The sequence below is a fragment of the Aethalodelphis obliquidens genome, unplaced genomic scaffold (genome assembly GCF_003676395.1).
Source record: "Aethalodelphis obliquidens isolate GAN/ISIS:26980383/991018 unplaced genomic scaffold, ASM367639v1 scaffold73, whole genome shotgun sequence".
NCBI classification, from domain to species: Eukaryota; Metazoa; Chordata; class Mammalia; order Artiodactyla; family Delphinidae; genus Aethalodelphis; species Aethalodelphis obliquidens.
Genome location: NW_020838017.1, coordinates 418,285 through 439,469, shown reverse-complemented (window position 1 = coordinate 439,469; position 21,185 = coordinate 418,285). Strand labels below are relative to the sequence as shown.

Below are 21,185 nucleotides of genomic sequence, written 5' to 3'. Positions count from 1 at the left end.
CCCTACCAAAGACTTGCACACTAACAGCAAAGAAAACAGAAGTTTAAGAACTAATTCTCTCTGCATTTCTTACCACCTCCAACTACACGTCGGATTATCAGGTCCTTTTAGTAAAAGTATTACCTGGAACTTACATGTCCTTGACATACATTTCCGCGTGTGACTTGGGCCCTACCTGTTTCTGAAAATGCAACGGTCTGTCCCTCACACCCCAGCTCTCCCCTGTGATTGGCTGGGCCTGTGGTATGGTTGGTGAGCTGTGAACAGCCCTCTATGGCCCCTCTGCAGATCCTGAAGTTGGCTTCTGCTAGACTGCTGTAGTCTCCCACAGGTGAAGGGGGTTTACGCTAAGGGGCTGTTGTTCTTTCAGGGAAAAACACCACCAACCCAAGGTAACAACTACCATTTCCAAACTCCTCCCTCTAAATATTTCTGGTGTCAGAGAACCAAGAATCATTTAATAAAGGGTAAAATTGAACTTTCTGAAAATATCAGTTAAAAAAGCTTTTTCAGTTCTGTGCGTAGGTTTGGTCCCAGGACCCCTGAGATGACTGACAGGGCTAATATTAAACGATAGTGTAAAAAAGTTGAACTGGTGAACTGTAAGTGGATAAAAAAAGTTCAGAGTATGCTCAAACAAAATCTAAGCAACAAAGCTGTACGTATTCTAAACAAACCACACTTCAATTTTTCCACAGATTATTTTAATACCAATTTGGTATTATTAGGTATTCCTATGCCTTGAGCTTTCCAGCATCTTGGCCCAAAATGCGCAATCAGGGTACCCATATTGTAAGAAGAAGCGCTGATGGAAATACTTCTACCTTTACATTTATTCAGAATAAGATGCAGTCATAAGGTATCATTTATTAATCTGTTATCCTCCTCTGTGGGGAGGGGAAAATTGGATCATTGTAGCTACCTTTGAGGTACCACTGTTACAAGCTTAAAATACAACAGCAGAAAAGCATAGTACATAAAACCAGAATAGTAATGACTGAGATCAACTCGAGAGGTTTAAACATGCATAAACATTACTGGCTATGTGTTTCTGTTGTTTGGGGTGTTTTTCCTCCTCTGTGTTTAATAAAATATGTTTGTACCACATATTTGCTTAATGCGTCTTTAGTGTCATTGCTATTTAAAACCATTTAATTTATTAACTATATAACACCTAAATATTATAAGGTTTTCTGTTTTACTAATCATTTTTTCTGTACAAAAATGCTATGCTAATCAATGTAGGACATTTCTCATAATTCCAGGCCCTTATTATTCGAGAGGTGTTTTTTTTTTTTTAAATAAATCAGAGCTTCCCTGGTGGCTCAGTGGTTGAGAGTCCGCCTGCCGATGCAGGGGACACGGGTTCGTGCCCTGGTCCTGGAAGATCCCACATGCCGCAGAGCGGCTGGGCCCGTGAGCCATGGCTGCTGAGCCTGCGTGTCCGGAGCCTGTGCTCCGCAACGGGAGAGGCCCGCGTACCGCAAAAAAATAAATAAATAAAAAAATAAATCAGACTCTACAGGAGAACTTTTCTATATCCCTTGATCATTATAACACACCATTTCAGAAGAAAAACAATGAAATCTTAAAAGGAGTTTACTGCTTAGGTAATATTAAGCTACACAACCAACGTTTAAAACGATAGACAACAACAAAAAGGAATTTGCCTTGGAGAACTTCTTTCATAGTGCTCAGATATTTAAGCAGGGAAGCTTTTAAGTTTACCTTCAAATACAAAGAGTGATACTCGGGTAATGAGTTGTTTCAGGGAGAAAAACAAAAAAATATCTCTGTGCGTAAGCCTTCACATCATCTGAACGTGACTTTCCAACGCAAATGTGAACAGCACTAGACAGAGGAGGAGCACAGAACTGCTGGCCTGGCATCTGGTCCACCTGGGGTCCCCGGCAGCAGGAGCCATGCAAACAGCCCTGCCATCTTCAGTAGTGAATCATATAACAGGTTCAAAGGATGATTATAATAATTAATGAGAAATCTGGCTTCAGTGCAAAATAAATATGTTTGACAAACCAGCTGACCACTGTCGAGACAGCCACTTGGCATTAGATGGCTAACTTGTGAGGGAGGGTGTCTTAACCAAAGGTCTCCAGAGGGAACAGACCAGGACTAGGACAGGACTAACTGATCACTGCTCAGTGCCACCAGCAGAAATGAGCACCTGCGACAAGGAAGCATCTGGCTGGTTCTAGGAGGTTCTAACGATGTGTGTCCAGGTCTGAAAACCAAAGCAAGTCACGACTGAAAAGTGAAAAAGCTGCATAAAATTTAGCAACCTTTTCCTTGTAATTGGTTTAAATTACTATAGTTTAATGCATAGGCCCTCACTTAGTCAAATTCTAACCTTTCCAGATGATCCAATGCAGGTATGAAAATAAGTCATTGGGTTTCTGGCCTTGCGGTTAAAAGAAGTCAGAGCTTAATTAAATTACTTCAGGTACACCACCTGGTTTAAACCAAATGGACATCATTTTTCTATTTGCATTGATTTTTATATGAATCAGCTCTCGTGAAAGAGCTTGAGGTACATGCTCCAGGAACTAAGCCATTTACTGTTCTCCAAGGAATCATAGAAATGGCATAGACAAAGGATTTGAAGAGGGGTGAGATGATAAAATGAGTACAGTAAATGCAGATTTAGCAAGCAAAACTGCTAATTTTTAAAAAATCAAACCCAATTTCATTATGTATTTATTTAGCCTTGTCGCGCGGCATGCAGTATCTTAGTTCCCCTACCAGGGATCGAACGTGTGCCCCCTGTGCCCCCGGCAGAGTCTTAACCACTGGACCGCCAGGGAAGTCCCCTTCATCATTTATTAATATTTGCAAAGAGGGAACATATTCTTGTTTTCTGCGGTTGATAACATTTTCCCAACCAGATCCCTTGTTTCGTGATCTGCCTCATTGAGCAGTTCATGTCCTCGCTTCCCAAGGTAACAACAATAGTTTCCACTGAAAAATAATGGCTGGAATTAGTTGAAATTTTGGCAAATGTTTTGGGTCCTTGTTGATAGGGACTTCAAGTAAGTGTTCTGCTCTGTCATCCTATCCAAACTGTCAAATTCTTAATGTTAACGAATAGGTCCATGTGTCAACACAACGCTCCTGGTTCAGAGTTTTGTCAAATATGAATATAACTCCACAGAAAATGAATCCTTTGCTTCCTTTTCTTCTAAGCAACCTTTTAAATCTACACCCAGAATTTTGATTTCACACTTTTCAGAGTTTATATCTTTTGAAATTTTTGAATATATTAAGCCTTCATTACCTGAACACAATCAATTTCTCTACACAATTTTCCTCAGCTTTTAGGATAAAAATTAAATTTCATGAATGTTACATGAGAAATGTAGCAGGTATATAAAAATGAAACAACACATTTCTACTTTTTCTCTCAAATAATGACATTCTGCTGTTCCTTTCTTTTCCCTACACGTGTCCTTCAGTGACATGACCATGGATTTTACTCTTCTCTTTTAGTTTGTCTCTCTTAAAACCTTTTGGTTTTTCTAATTTGATTGAGGAATAAAAAGAAGTCAAATTATTTTCACATCTCCTGGAGTAAGTAGTTCACTAGGAGCTTCTTGGTGCCTCTCCTAATTTAGCCTCTTCTAATTTTCCAGTGTATGAATTTGCTATTGTATTCATGCAACAGTGCATAAACACAAAACAGCCAATATAATTCCCACAGTGAAAATTCTAGATGGAGAACGACAGAAAAAAAATCTGTGTCAATGGGAGAAATTCCTAACGTTGGCTAAGTAAGACTTAGTATGTCACAATATGACCCAAAGATGTCAAATGTCAATAAATGTAAACATGGGATGTATTTACTGAAATTTAAAAGTTTTGATTTAATTTTTGAAAACTTTAAAATGTGAAGAAAAGTGCCATGAATTCAAAAATTAAATATGAGTAACCAAACACAAAACATACAAAGTATTACATATACAGCAGATGATCCAATGCCTTACCTTCATCATGAATTTCTGTAGGGGCATAAGGAAAAGAGAAAATATTAAATATACATTATTTCAAAGACATTTTAAAATATCTTATTTTTAGACTCCACTGTTCTAAATGGAGTTACATGAACAATAAACAAAAAAACATTCACTGTGTTGTCACAACAAAACTTAATATCAACTACATGCTAGAGAAAAGGTGTGGCAAGCCAAACTCTTTTTTAGAATGCTTCTACATTAGTTCTTTCTTTTCTGTGAAAACATGCTATTTGACTTTAATGCGTGATTTAATTTACAGCATATTTAAGCACCCAGAAAAAAGTATAATCCTAAAATTATATTCTGACAATGCTTTAAAAAATTTTTCATCTCATCTGTTGCATAAAAATGCAGTAATATGAACAGCAACCCAACTAACTTAAGTAAAAATAGTGGATTAGAAGCAGGTACAGTAGACCATCAATTAATATGCTGTGATGAGCTGCCCATATTTCATGCAAAAATGACAAAAAGCAATTCTTTAGATACTACATATTGTGATATGTGAATTTCAAAGGAAAACCACAGAACTTTTCTCTTTTTCTCTTGACTCGGCCACTTCTCATGATTTACATTATAACAGCTCTTTTTTTCTTCTACAAAACATAATATGTACATATCGATATATTCCTTCCTTTTTCTTTAGACCCATAAAGTTTCTTTGACTTCTTACTCCTAGGAGAGGTAAACAGATGAAAAAGAGCAAAGAAGGAAAAATGATAGTATGTTTCCAAACTTAGGGCTACATTTAGCTGTCAGGTGCATGTAAGTCCTACAGAGGAAAAAATACACACATCCACATTAGTCTTAAAGAAAACAGCAAGGGAAAGTTTTCTAACATAGATGTTAAATACCACGCTTGTTTCCCTGAAACATACATACATAGTAATATATGTATATTACTAAATGGCAATTCTATTATGACTGATTTTTTTCATTTTCAATATTATAATGTTAAGGAAAAATTGTCAAGAACCATTTCATTCTCAGCTTAGAAAATATAGGCTGTGTAGTTACAGTTTTGTAGCTAATATCCGTGGTAAATGATATCAAGGAACTTTATTTACTCCATGTTGATACTGACTAATCACATGCCTACCTGTGATCACCAGTGATGCAGATATCACTGAGGAATTAGGGAAAATCATTTAAGCCTTAATTCAAAGAAAAACAAAAATCCAAAATTTTGCTACAGAAAATGGTTTATAATAGATACTTCCTTCATGAGATTTTTGGGTTTTTAACTCTTTTAGAGATTTTTCATTCAGAAATGTCTTCAGTCTGACTTTGTCAGCTACCTAGGTGGAACTACTTTAGAATTGTAGAAAATAGAAAAAAAAAGTCATCTAGTTACTGAGGTCTGCTCTTCGTAATTTTTAGTTGTGTGTGAATACAGGATGCGCAAGTCACAGAGAAGAGTGATCTGTACACAGGATAAAATAAAATGAATGCTGTAAATTAGCAAAGACTAAGACGGCCATCTACAGAATGAGAAAGAAGAGCAGATGGATCAGACACGCATTATTCTCAAGACAATCAGGAACATGAAAGATTATCTGTGGCAGTACTGACTTGAACTTTTTGTACAAATCATCTATTGGTCCATCTATTTGACTTATTACATTAGAAGATATTCAAAAGGGATCATTCAAGGGCAAAGAAGTAGTCAAAATACATTAATATATAAAGGAAAAATATATTATTTTAATCTCAATGTAAACACTGCTTAAGTATGATAAAGAGCAACAGAAAAAGAATGAAAATTAAAATCCTTTACAAGTTGATGATGTGACAGAAAGAGAAAAGAAACTCATGCATGAAGATAAATATTGAAACAGCCTCAATTTAGGTGTAAAGCATTATCATTTTTATGCTTACAATAAGTTTAATAAGGAGATCAATTATTTATTTTATTTATTTATTTATTTATTTATTTATTTTGCGGTACGCGGGCCTCTCACTGTTGTGGCCTCTCGCGTTGCGGAGCACAGGCTCCGGACGTGCAGGTTCAGCGGCCATGGCTCACGGGCCCAGCCGCTCCGCGGCATGTGGGATCTTCCCGGACCGGGGCACGAACCCACGTCCCCTGCATCGGCAGGCGGACTCTTAACCACTGCGCCACCAGGGAAGCCCGGAAATCAATTATTTAAGAGCTAACATTTCATTAGACAAGATACAGAGATGGATAATTATAAAGACAGAGTCCAGGCATGGTGCTTTCTGTCTCAGAAGAAATTTGGGGATGAAAATCAATTGACACAGAAACACAAAGAGGGAAATTTTAGTTCTTTAGGGCAAAACTACGAGTGGCAGTAATTCAGTGTCCCAAGTTTAGTTTAATTACTTCAGAATGGACAACTCAGATGAAGCTTCAAATGTGACCAAGAGCTGGGGACATAAGCACCCCCCCATTATGCTAGACTAACATGAAAACCAGGAAGAGAAACAGCAATCCTTATGTTCTAACTCAAACAAAGATGGCCCTGGGAGTCTAATGGATGATAAAAAGAAGCAGAAGTCTTTACTCTATATGTCACTTGATCTAGTAGATCTGAAAACCCTAAGGGATTTTCTTAGCATATGCAAATAATTACGAGTAGAAAAACAAATCAAACAGCAATACTTTAGTCTGAAAATTGTAATCAAACATCAGACATCAAGAGACTGCATAATTATATTCCATCTGTTACTGGTACAAAGAAAGAAACAGAAACTGAGGTGATGTACAAACTTCCTCTACCATAATTTTGCCTTTCAGTTCAAACTTGGATTTTTTTTCACTGTTATTTCAGGTTTGTGAAATGACAACTGATTACAAAAATTAATTCCTCTATAAATGGGCCTTTCTTAGAAGTTTTAAAAGAACCTTTGCTAAAATGTCTTCTTAAAAATTATATAGATAAGGAAATAGTAACAAAGCAACAAAATAAACATTTTGGGGCTACTAAAAAAGAATTATCGGGCTTCCCTGGTGGCGCAGTGGTTGAGGGTCCACCTGCCGATGCAGGGGACACGGGTTCGTGCCCCGGTCCGGGAAGATCCCACATGCCGCGGAGCGGTTGCACCCGTGGGCCATGGCCGCTGAGCCTGCGCGTCCGGAGCCTGTGCTCTGCAACGGGAGAGGCCACAACAGTGAGAGGTCCGCGTACCGCAAAAAAAAAAAAAAAAAAATTATCAAATAGGACAATCTGAGAGACTAGGGCAAAATTTTGCCTCTGGAGTCCTAACATGAAGTTTCCACTGAGGCAGTGAAATGTCCTACTCTGCACACCAAATATCCATCAGACTTAAGCCTCTTCTGTCATCTTTTTTCTCCTTGTATCAAGATGCTAGGATTCTCCATAATCCTCCAGCTGGTCTTCTCTCCTCTGTGAGTGAGGATACATGTGGTAAATTTCATTATGTTGAGAAAAGGAAAAAATATTTCACCACTAAAGACTTGGGTTTGTTGGTGGCTTTTTTATAATTAACCATGCTCCCCCAGAATTTTAGAGGGCAAAAGAAATTTAAGATTAACAATTCCAAGTTCCAAACATATATCAATATATACTATTTAATAGCATATGTGGGTATATCTTTGTGAAAAACCTCAACAATTTCTCTCATGATGAAGATATCCTATGTAAATGCTTAACTTTCTAAGACTTCCCCACTGAAAATACTCAAGACTGCACTGATTGACAGACATGTTGATGGTGGGCCCAGAAAGCGTCTAAAAGAGGGTTCTGCTTTTAGCCCATGAAAAAGCAATTATACATATTATGATACAGCCCGTGGCAATGCTCTTGCATTACTCATATTAATGACCATCACTGGCAGCTAGCGATATGTGTATGCTGGTATTTTTTAATAAGAATTCAGTATAATTTGGGGGCAGATTGGGAGCAACTGCTGTCTGTTTCAACCTATCAACAACTCTTTATAGACAGTGTCTAAATGGACTGTCTTTTGTCTCATGTGTAAGAGTCTGACATATATATGTATATATAATTATCCAGTTCTTCTTTAGAAGAGTAAAGGAAAATAAACAATTCTGATAAGCTACTATAAATCCTCATCTTTTATCTCTGTGACACATTTATAAATCACTGAGCTGCATGAATGCCTAAAATATGAAGTAGAAAAGCTATTGAGGGCTTTCTTTTTTTTTTTTTTTCCGCAGTATGTGGGCCTCTCATTGCTGTGGTCTCTGCCGTTGCGGAGCACAGGCTCCGGACGCGCAGGCTCAGCGGCCATGGCTCACAGGCCCAGCCGCTCCACGGCATGTGGGATCTTCCCGGACCGGGGCACGAACCCGTGTCCCCTGCATCGGCAGGCGGACTCTCAACCACTGCGCCACCAGGGAAGCCCGAGGGCTTCTTCCTTTCCCACCTTTCTCTCAATCAAAAACCAACAAACTGATCTCTACGGAGAGTATGTGGATCATAATGACCTGAGGACCTATAAAGCCTGCCCTACACTCAGAGCACCACCTACCTAGAAAAATTGTCTCTATCAGGATATAGAAGATTCTGTATATTTTTTTCAAAACCATTTCAAACATGATTTAATCTTGATAACATGAGAGCACTTCATAGACCCTCACATCATAGTAGCTGCACGAAAAAATGCATTATTAAAACTACTCTCAGAAACATCTGAAAGGATTTTGTATTTTAATAATTCCAACAGCATCAACATATTTTTTAATAGGTATGAGACATCATTTGGTCTACAGACAATGCTTCACATACAACAATATGACAATGTTTTCCATCCCTTTATTGTCCCCAGCTCCACCCATGACTGCGATCCCAGGCCTCCATGTTAGAAACCAATGCTAGGGGGCTAGAGGGCTGAGGGTGGAGTAGATGGAAATAACAATTCATCACGTTTTAATGCAGAACTCACAAATGTTATTCCCTCTTGAAGTATGAAGAGCAGCATCTGATTGCTCAATGAGCTCTTGATTAAACACAAATGCCCAAAGGTGCTCAGAGAGACACGGGAAAACAGCTAGAGGGTGGAAGGAAGGGAGGAGGAGGGGGGAGAGAGAGAGAGGTTGACTGACGTGTGATGAAGTTTCCAGAATGATGCTATGAGAAAATTTATAAAGAAGCAAGTCTAATTTTCAATATATTTAAGTTTTATAAGGCTTCTAAAAGTCTCAATCTGGGGTTGTCACCTATGTTCTGTAGACAAGCAAATATAACGGGGTCTTAAAATAGGACACCTGTTTCAGAACAAAGTAGTGGCAAATACTCTCATATTCCAAACCACACTGGGATACCACCCAAACAGGGACACCAAAGCAGGTGGCTGAAAATCCAACTGCTGCCCTAAGCTGGCCCCCAGCTCCAGTCTATCCGGAGAGGCTGGAGAGCAAAGAGATGGTTTCTTAGAGAGAGGTGTTGGTTGGCTTGGAGTCCTGTTTCCCCAGAGCTTGCCCTCAACTCAAGCCTAGAGAGGGTGGCTTCAGGGATACCTGTGTCCCAGCAGAGTAACGTTACAACTGGCCAGTGACCACACTGCCAAGAGCAAATGGGGGCCACGCTAGATGGAGCCAGCCTGGGACTGTCTTCAACGCCACCAAGAGACCAAGGATGAGGAGGTCATCACCACTGATCAGCTAGAGGATGGGGCACATGGATGCAGCAAGAGAACCCCAGCTCAGAGGTTTCCGGTGACAGCATCTCCACTGGTCACCGCCCAACTACCCAGAGAGAAAGTCAGCTGAAAACACCTGACCAGCCCCATGAATGACAGGCTCATCAAAGAAGACCTGCCTGCCAACTTTCCTCTTCTCCTTGCCAGGACACCCTGAGAGGGTCAGAAGCCGCAGGCAATGCGCAGGCGTGTGTGGGAACCGGCAGAGGGAAGTGAGATGCAGATTCCTCCCTACTCCCCACCCCCTCCAGGCTCCTGCCGGGAGAGGCCTGAGCTGTAACTAGAATTAACGTCAAGAGTGTTCCACTACACAGGACTGGGCATTTTAATTACTGAAATGAGACTTATGTGACTTGAAATGGCTGGGGGGGGTGCTTCGTTGTCTATGAGAAAACATAGAACCCGTCCTAATTTAATCCAGGGCACACAGGAGATTGAGCCCCCAGAGCAGGTAGGTAGGCAGGGGATTCAACTGTTTTCTGTTACCCTTCAAGTAACAGAAAAAGGTAACAAATTCTACCTGCGACAGTAGACTTTCAAGCTCCCTATGGCAAGCGCCTAAGATTTGACCTATACGGGTCTTCAAAGAAAGAAACAGCTCAAATCTAAAATTTACTGAGACCTATACATATAGTGATTATCAGTTACCCAGAGCAAATCCAGCTGGATATTTTCATTATATGATATCTCAGTGAAGGTACATTTCAGTATTGATACGTCTTATCATTAACATAACAGTAATATTTTAGAACCAGAAAGGGCTAGCCCAGATTCTAATCCTATAAACAAGGAGACGAGACGAATGCCCACAGATAGCTGACATAGGTTATGAAGTGAGTCACAGAGCTAAACTGCATGACTGTCAGCTCAATGTTACCGCCAATACTTTCTCAGAACTAGAAAGCAATCTCTAAGGTAAAGGTTTGCAAATAAACCTACTAAGAATAAATTTTGAGATGAGAAATCCCTATGAAAATGAGAGGGAGAAAATCCACACAGCAAGGCACTTCAAAAAAGCAACCAAATGCAGAGGAAAGAATGGGGGTACTTCTAGACAGTGGGAGAAAGGGGTTTATTCATTGAAATATTCTATTTCCAAAGGAATTTAAGTGGCTTGAGTGGCTGGCTCAAGAACTACTGATGTGGAGACAGCACAGGGATACTGGAACGGAAGTGAAGGGATAAAAAGATGAGACAGGGACTTCTTTGAGGATGGCTAATCTTGGGGAAGGAGCACAAAAAGGTGAAACACATGTTCTTAGAAACAGGTTTCCATCCCCAAGACAAGAATGCGGATCAGAATTTTAACTAGAGGCAGAGAAGAGAGGAAATTTCAAAAAGAAAGAGCTGAACAAAATTAATAGCTTAGTTATGAAGAAACAGATGATGAATTAAAATTATTTCCAGAGTTATAACATAGAAGTAGTAGTTCTCAAAAATCCATACATGGGGGGCTTCCCTGGTGCCGCAGTGGTTGAGAGTCCGCCTGCCGATGCGGGGGACACGGGTTTGGGCCCCGGTCCGGGAGGATCCCACATGCCGCGGAGCAACTAGGCCCGTGAGCCACAACTACTGAGCCTGCACGTCCGGAGCCTGTGCTCCGCAGCAAGAGAGGCCGTGACAGTGACAGGCCCGTGCACCACGATGAAGAGCGGTCCCTGCTTGCCACAACTAGAGAAAGCCCTTGCACAGAAACGAAGACCCAACACAGCAAAAATAAATAAATTAATTAATTAATAAACTCCTACCCCCCCAACATCTTCTTTAAAAAAAAAAAAAATCCATACATGGGTGTCATCATAATGGAAATGGTAAATTTAATAAACAAAACTTTAAGTATAAAGGGCTGAAAGAAGTTTAGGAAACAGGGCAGTTGTGTTTGGGAAACACAAGTGAAAGGCTACTGAAAAGACAGCAGAAGTCTCAAGATGTTGCCTCAGGGTAACTGCATCCCAGAATGAGGGAATATAATGAAAGTAAAATGAAGTCATCAAGTAAGCCAGTATTAGCTGATTCACCATAGTAAGTCACAGGGCAAATACGAACAAAACAACACAACATGAAGGGCCTCACTGTTTTGCACACAAAGTGGATCAGGAATATCAATGTTGGTGAAACTCTAATTTCCATTCAGCATTAAAAGGAGTTCAGAATTGGAAGGATCTTTCCCTTTCCCTCTGTCCCCTCCCTCCCTCCCTCCCCCCCTCTCTCTCAACAGTTGAAGAAACTGAGACCAAGAATAGTAACATAATTTGGCCATATCACTTTGTCACACTGTTGGTCTCCAAATTAGCCTCCAGAATCCTGCAGCGGTTAACTTTCTTTGTGATATTTTCTCATTCACCTTCACTTTTTAAGATTGTATGAATATGTATAAAGCCCTTTTCTATAGCACATGGGAAAATACGAGAGCTAAGCAGTAGGATTCTAAGATTAAACAGTCGAGATTTTTCGGTAAAAGATACACAATATTAATAATAAAAGCCTTCTCATGGACCAGAAGCCTATCATAACGATAAAGCCGATTACACAGAGACTATAACGTTCCAGGGATAGAGAATATTTTAGTAGATTCCATTTCAGAAGAAGAAAACTAGAAACTTCTAAAGGTTCTAACTGGAGACTGGTAAAATACGTGTTGCCTACAACAGAGCAGTTATTTTGAATACTCATAGTACCAGCCACACTAGGAAGCAAAACAAAAAGATTAGAGGCAACAGCAAACATGCACCCATTTACATCACGATCTCTTTGTAAATACGTGGAAACACATACCCATTTTTTCACATCAACTTTCTGTGGAAAGAAAAAGTCAAAATAGTAACAGGCAAACAAATAAGTAGCTAGCAAGGTTTTAATTACTGTCATTTAAATAAACTGAAATGTGGTCCCTGCACCAAAACCTACTTCCAATTCTGAAGGATCCGAAACAGTATCCAAACTTTTAATTAATAACATTTAATCTCCTCGAACACACAAACGTTTTCAATTAATTTAGTAATCAGAACTTCAAAAGGCATTAGGCTGAATATGTACCAGGTACATGAAATAACAATAATCTAGTATATTCAAAAGCAAACGTGAACATTTACCTAATTCTCAAACCTACAGGCCTTTGATTTAGGAACTACTATTCTCCTCTAACTATAAAAATGTATTTAACGAAAAAGATCAGTTTAGAAATACGGCATCTAAGTATAAATCTCTGATGAAATAGAAGTAAAATTTCTCTTAGCCCAATCTTTCCAGCATTATATAAATGTTCACAGTATAACAAAAGGCATGCTCTGTCAAATAATTCTGAAACTGCATCAGAATCCAAGTATTGTTTAAAATGTAGTTATTAATGAATGCATGTTAGTCTCATACGACTCTTTAAAAATTAAGTGAATATAATTATATCCAAAGTGTAAAACAGAATAAAAAGCCATATGTCAACGACTGCCTCTACAAGGCCCTAAGATTCCTAGCAAATCAATCAGAATTTAAAAATCTCAACACTGAGGGATATACTCTCTCTCCAAGGTAAGTTTCCATAATCAACCTCCCTTCTTTAGCACATATGATTGGGGATCAGTGAAACTTGAGGTCTGCTTCAGACTCTTCATGCATTTACGTTTACTTGCAATTCTTTTTTCTTTAGAAAATTCATTAATCAGGTCCAAAGCTCATGTTACTTCGCCATAACTAAGAATCTCCACTCCTTATTAACAAGCTTCAAGAAGGAAATGTGCGTAAGATGCATATACATTGTGATTACTTTTTAAATGCTATAAAGTGATATAAAAATATCAACCTAAATACACAGGTGGGATTGTTCTGAAGGCCCAGTGAGATTCAATAGATTCAACAGATTACTTACAACAGAGCATTTTGGCTTCGTCAATAATTTATTTAGTCTTCAGAAAAATCTCTTCTAAGCCTACCCCCAACCTCTGAATTTACACATTGTTATTTAAGAAAGAATACTTTAATGAATGGAAAGCCCTGGTTTTCACTGTAAGTTTTCAAGATATTTAGCTGTTACCCAAAGCTCAAGTCCTCATTTTAAGCATGAACCTATTAAAGTGATGAATCTATTTCTTTAGATCCTGGGGCACAGGGAAACAATTTAGTCATGTCCAGTATAATATAATTATCATTCACTTTTCTACCTTTAAAAGGACAAATTCTTATATTTATTCTCTTCCATGAAAAATAACTTAAGGAAATGTGAAATGATTTCCCTTTCATGTTTATCAGGAAACCAGGATATGCCATGCTTTTTCAATGATTAACAAAGACATTCTATTATCCCATCATTATTTTCACATCAAAATGTTAAATATACCCACACACACACACACACACTTGCATCAGTGCAAAGACAAAGTGTTGTGGCAATTTCCTAGAAGAAAGAGAAATTGTAATCAAGAGTCATAGTTCCTAGTATTAGTAACAGAAGCTCTTTAATGATCTATATTACAAAAGTGAAACTTTTTTAAGCAGCAAGAATTAGCAATAATATAACAGATTCAGTATCCAAATATCCAAAGAAAGGCTTAGCAACAGCATGTGCTGGGAGTGAATTTTCAGCTAAACACAGAAGACAAGACAAATGGTCCACAGAGTTAAAAGACTGATAAAGTACAATAAAGCTGTAATTATGCATAAGCGATGCAGAGCAATTTCATGACACATCTCTTATGAATGTTATCAAGAATTATTTAATTAAATGCCTACAAACAGTGAAGAAGAGAATGATTTATATGAAGCTAATCAAGGAAAGGAAATATAAAGCTCACAATGAACGTGACCAATTTTATAGTTTAAACAGTTACCAAATCCATAAAGCATGTAAGACAAATGAGTACTTATTCCAATAATTTTTTATCCAAGTATGTGGGATTTTTAAAAAACATACTGATTCCATTAATTTAGAGAAGATAAATATTTTACCATCTGTAGGAAACAGCATTAAATATTTTAAGACCAACAAATGAGCAAATTTATTTTCAAATAAAAACACAATTTCCATTAAGGAAAATAAAACAGTCATTTAAATAGCAACTTGACTAAGCAGAGAGGACAGAAGTTAAGAACATAATGCAAAAGTAATTAATTATAAATTATATCATATGACATGACATCTCCATTTTTGTATTCATGTTTTAATATGTACATTTAATTAGTATATTTTAATAATTGTAAATATATTTAATTAATATAGAAGTTATAAATTAGGGCACAAAACATGAACTATTCCATACCTATAAAAATGAGTTTGGTTGCTTCTTCCAAGTTGCTTATTTTACTGTTTAAGGTAAAGAATGTTATTATTATTAAATCTATAGGTCATACAGTAAGGAGTTACTATGTGCCAGGCTTTGAGCTGAACACTTTACATGTAATCTTACTGACTGCATTTTATACATGAGGAAACAAACGACATATAAATGTGTTACACACTTTCCTCAACAACAACAACAAAGTTGTTGGAAAAAAAGGATGGAGCTTCATCTTGAAATTGCGTCTTTAACTTGAAATCCCCACTCTCCTAAGCTCTACTATGTATGCCAAAAACAAGATACGTCATCTTTTTTCTCTTTTGTTTCAGATTTTTAGTCTCTATTTAATTTAGAATTATTCACCAGCCTATTTCTCATGGTAAGTGCCACCTAATACAATGTGTTAACATCAAGATAAGAGAATGTAAAATGAACCTAGAGATTCTTATGATATCGAACATGTTATTTAGTTTCAGTTATTCAAATAGCATGTCTGGTTTTTCACATAGATAAATTTCTAGATAATTACAACACAACAATAAAACATTCAACATAAATATAACGTTTTTAATATCAAGTCATAACATAAGTAATTGAAATATTTAATACATACCTACAATCCATTACCCTGCTAAGTTTTTAAAATAATAAATTAGAGAAAAGTGAAAAACAAAATCTACTCTACCCTATAAGTAATTCTCCACCATACATGTTGTTTATTATTAAGATTAGGGGGGAAAACTTGAAAAATCTGCACACTGTGTTCCAGGATTCAAAACATAATGAAGTCGTTTCAATTTCCTAAAAGTAAAACTATGATTTGGAGGGCCCACATTTTTAATAAATACAAATTCAGAAAAATATATCTAAAGCAGTGGTACACATTTAACTCTCATCAGGAGTGTATGAGTTTCACTTGCTTCACATCTTGACAATACTTCTAGTCTTTTAAATTTTAGATCTTCTGGTGGGTGTGTAGTAATACCTCATCACAGTTTCCATCTGCATTTCTCTGAAGCCTACTGTGATGAAGCATTTTTCCGTATGCTTTGGATATTTTGAATTTATCTGCTGTTAAGAAGTATTTGTTCAAGTCTTTTACCCATTTTTTACTATTAGGTTGTCTATTTTTGTTCGTACTGATTTCCCAGAATTGCTTATATTTTTCAAGTATTCTCTCCCAGTCTGTGTCCTGTCTTTTCCATCTCTTAATGGTAACTCTGATGACAGACATTCTTGGTTTTGGTACAATTTCTCCATCTTTTCCTTCATTGCTGGTGCTTTTTGCCCTGAAAAGATCCTCCTACATTATTTCTGAGAAAATGTATTATCTTAACTCTTACCTGAGACCTCAATCTGTTTGGTATTGGTTTTCTGGGTATATGGTGCTAGGGAGGGAATTCAGATTCATTTTCCCCCTCATTCAGCTGTTCAGTTGACCTTGCACCATTTACAAAAAGATAATTCTTGCCTCCACTGTACTGCATTGCCACCTCCGTCATAAATCAAGTTACTGACATGTGGAGGTATTTATGAACTCTCTTCTATTTTGGCCTATTTTTCTACGCCTGTGCTAATAACATACTATCCTAACCACTGTTCCATCAAAATAAGTTTTGATATCTGGTAGCCAAAGGCCCCAACTTTGTTCTTTTCTTCAATATTATATTTGTTAATATTGACCCTCTCTATTTCCCATAATGTTCAGAATAGACATAAATTTTCATGCACACAAAAAGAAAACCTGCTGGCATCTTGATTGAGATTGCATTGATCGACAGATCAATTTGGAGATAGCTGCCATCTTCATAATATTCAGGCTTCCAACACTGTATATCCCTCTTTTTTTTAGGTCACCTTTAATTTCCTTCAAAATGCTTTTCGATTTTCTATGGAAAGGTTTATGTATCTTTCATGACAATTATTCCTAGGTACATGATGTTGTATTGTACCAATATAAGTAGACTCACTTAGAAATTTTAATTTTATGTTTGCTTTTTGCTAATATATAGAAATGTAACTGACAATTTATACTGAGTTCTAACTTTACTAAATTCACTTTTTAGTTTTTTTGTTTGTTTGTTTGTTTGTTTTTGCGGTACACGGGACTCTCACTGTTGTGGCCTCTCCCGTTGCGGAGCACAGGCTCCAGACACGCAGGCTCAGCGGCCATGGCTCATGGGCCCAGCCGCTCCGCGGCATGTGGGATCTTCCCGGACCAGGGCACGAACCCGTGTCCCCTGCATCGGCAGGCGGACTCTCAACCACTGCGCCACCAGGGAAGCCCGATTTATTCCTTTAACGGCTGTACAATATTCCATTGTATGTATATACCACATTTTTTTACCCATGCATCCACTGATATACACTTAGGTTGCTTCCACATCTTGACTACTGAAAATAATGCTGTGATAAATATGGGGGGGGCATATATCTTTCCAAGTTAGTGCTTTCATGTCCTTTGGATAAATAGCTGAAACTGGAATTGCTGGATCATATGATACTTCAATTTTAGTTTAATCTCCGAAATTTACAAGGATTAATCTCCAAAATTTATAAGCAGCTCATGCAGCTCAATAACAAAAAGACAAACAACCCAATCCAAAAATGGCCAGAAGACCTAAACAGACATTTCTCCAAAGAAGATATACAAATTGCCAACAAACACATGAAAGATGCTCAACAGCATTACAGAAATGCAAATCAGAACTACAATGAAATATCACCACTTACCAGTCAGAATGGCCATCATCAAAAAAATTTAGAAACAATAAATGCTGGAGAGGGTGTGGAGAAAAGGGAACCTTCTTGCACTGTTAGTGGGAATGTAAATTGATACAGCCACTATGAAGAACAGTATGGAGGTTCCTTAAAAAACTAAAAAAAGAACTATCATACGACCCAGCAATCCCACTACTGGGCATATACCCTGAGAAAACCATAATTCAAAAAGAGTCATGTACCACAAAGTTCACTGCAGCGCTATTTGCAATAGCCTGGACATGGAAGCAACCTAGGTGTCCGTTGACAGAAGAATGGATAAAGAAGATGCGGCACATATATACAACGGAATATTACTCGGCCATAAAAAGTAACGAAATTGAATTATTTGTAGTGAGCTGGATGGACCTAGAGTCTGTCGTACAGAGTGAAGTCAGAAAGATAAAAACAAATATCGTACACCAACACATATATATGGAGTCTAAAATATTTTTTAAAAATGGTTCTAATGAACTTAGGGATGGGACAGGAATAAAGATGCAGATGTACAGAATGCACTTAAGGACATGGGGAGGGGGATGGGTAAGCTGGAACGAAGTGAGACAGTAGCACTGACATATATACTCTACCAAATGTAAAATAGATAGCTAGTGGGAAGCAGCCGCATAGCACAGGGAGATCAGCTCGGTGCTTTGTGACCACCTAGAGGGATCGGATAGGGAGGGTGGGAGGGAGAGGCAAGAGGGAGGAGATATGGGGATATATGTATACATGTAGCTGATTCACTTTGTTACAGAGCAGAAACTAACAAAACATTGTAAAGCGATTATACTTCAGTAAAGATGTTAAAAAAAAAAAAAAGAATCTAGACAGATCTTAAACCTGCCACAAAAATGAGTTCAAAATGGATCACAGACCTAAATATAACACACAAATCTATAAAACTCCTAGAAGATAACATAGGAGAAAATCTGGGTGATCTTGGGTTTAGCAATGACTTTTTAGGTACAACACCAAAAGCATGATCCATAAAAGGAAAATTGTTAAGTTGAACTTCATGAAAATTAAGTCTTCTGCTCTGTGAAAAACACTGTTAGCTGAATTAAAAGTCAACCCACAACTGGGAGAAAATCTTTGTAAAACACATATATGATAAAATACTGGTAGTCAGAATATACAAAGAACTCTTAACTCTCAACAATATGATATACAACGGACTACTACTCACCCACAAAAAAGAATGACCTAATGCCATTTGCAACAACATAGATGGACCTAGAGAATATCATACTAAGTAAAGTCAAGTCAGAAAGAGAAAGACAGATACCATATGATATCACTTATGTGTGGAACCTAAAACATGACACTAATGAACTTATCTACTAAACAGACTCACGGACATAGAGAACAGCCTTGTGGTTGCCAAGGGGGAAGGAGGATGGAGGAGGGATAACCTGGGAGCTTGGGACGAGCAGATGCAAACTATTATATACAGAATGGATAAATAACAATGTGCCACTGTATAGCACAGGAAACTATATTCAATATCCTGGGATAAACCATAATGGAAAAGAATATGATAAAGAATACATATATACATATGTATGTAACTGAATCACTTTGCTGTACAGCAGAAATTAATACATTGTAAATCAGCTATACTTCAATTTTAAAAACTTAACAATATGAACATAAACAACCCAATTTAAAATTTGGCAAAAGATCTCAATAGACACCTCACAAAAAAAGACACTATGGCAAATAAGCATATGTAAAGATGGTCTACATCATATGTCATCAGGAGATTGCAAATTAAAATAACAATAAGTTACCATTTACACAACTGTGAGAATGGCTAAAATCCAAAAACTGACACCACCAAATGCTGATGAGGATGTGGAGCAACTGGAACTCTCATTCATTCTTGGAATGCCACATGCTACAGACACTTTCAAAGTCGGTTTGGCAGTCTCTTACAAAAGTAAACATACTCTTAACATATGACCAAGCAATCTCTTTCCTTGGTATTTACCCAAAGGAGCTGGGAGCTTATGTCTACATGAAAACCTGCACGTGCGTTTATAACAGCTTTATTCATAATTGCCAAAGCTTAGAAGTCACCAAGATATTCTTCAATAGGTAAATGGATAAACAAACTGCTGTACAACTGGGCAATGGAATATTACTCAGTAATAAAAAGAAACAAGCTATCAAGCTAGGAAAAGGCATAGAGAAAGCTTAAATGCATATCACTATGTGAAAAAAGCCAGAATAAGAAGGCTGCATACTGTATGATTCTAAGTATATGCCATTATGGAAAATGCAAAACTATGGAGAGACAGTAAAAAGATCCGTGGTTAGAAGGGAGGGAGGCATGAAGAGGTGAAGCACACGGGACTTTTAGGGCAATGAAACTATTCTGTACAATACCAGTAATGGTGGATACATGACATCATGTATTTGTCAAAACTTTTAGAATGTAGAGCACAAAGAGTGAACCCTAACGTAAACTATGAAATCTGAATGATAATGATTTGTCAATATCTGTCCTAATGTAAACTATGAGCTCTGAGTGATAATGTGATAATGTCAATTATAATGATATAATGTGATAATGTCAATTATAACAAATATATCACACTAATGCAAGGTATTATAATAATAAAGGATGTAGGGGAGGGGAAAGGTTATGGGACTTTTTCAGACAGTTTTCTGTAAATCTCAAACTGCTCTAAAAAAACATATTCTAATGTAAATAAATTATATATAATACATACCAAATAATTATAAAATGAGAGAAATGTAGAAAAACTTAAAAACCCGGTGATACGGATCCACGAGTAGAAATATTATTTCTGGCAGAGAGGATTATGAAAAAATTCAAGGAGCATACCTTCTTGGACATAAGCATAGAAGGAAAGGGTAAACTTTTGAATGGCTCAGAATTCTAAGTTGAGGAATTAGTGTGGTTAAGAATATGAGTAATGTATCTGGGGAAAATAGAGCATATTCAGGGAGTGAGTCCAATTTGGATAGAGAATGGACAGAATGAAAAACTAACTAAAGCTAGACATGAAGAAAAACTAAAGCTTAAGTTCCTTCATGACAACTGATTGTTCACTTAGCAACAATTAAATTAGGAACAGTCTGCTCAGGGAACAGTTGTTCAACAGTTCAACCTAGAAAGAAGCCATTATCAAAACAGTGCTTGAGAAAACACCATAAGGGCGATCTAATTATTGGCTGAATCCCCTGGTGCACAGATTTCTTCCTAAGCAATTCTTGAATAGTTTTCCAAAGAACCAAAAACTCCTTATGGTGAAACTGACTACAAATTTACTGAATTGAAATAACTATGTAGCATTCACCTCAAATCCATTTTGGAAGTATAGGGACTATATCTCATGATCAAATACATGATACAAACCATTTTCCTACTCATAACTGTTATACACACTAATACCGTTAGAAAGAAAACAAAACAAAATCTCAAGGCCATGGGTGTGAATCTCAGTTTTTACCTTTG

The 21,185-nt window shown here is 37.4% G+C and overlaps 1 protein-coding gene across 1 annotated transcript in view; it reads right to left on the bottom strand.

Moving 5' to 3' along the window:
• Positions 1-21,185, bottom strand: part of RYR2 (ryanodine receptor 2) — a 509,874-nt gene that overhangs the window by 420,696 nt on the left and 67,993 nt on the right. The window contains exons 4-5 of the mRNA XM_027091861.1: positions 12,447-12,463; positions 3,996-4,010 (exon numbers count right to left, since the gene is read on the bottom strand). Of these exons, the coding sequence (XP_026947662.1) occupies positions 3,996-4,010; positions 12,447-12,463 (32 nt within the window). The remainder of the gene's footprint in view (positions 1-3,995; positions 4,011-12,446; positions 12,464-21,185) is intronic.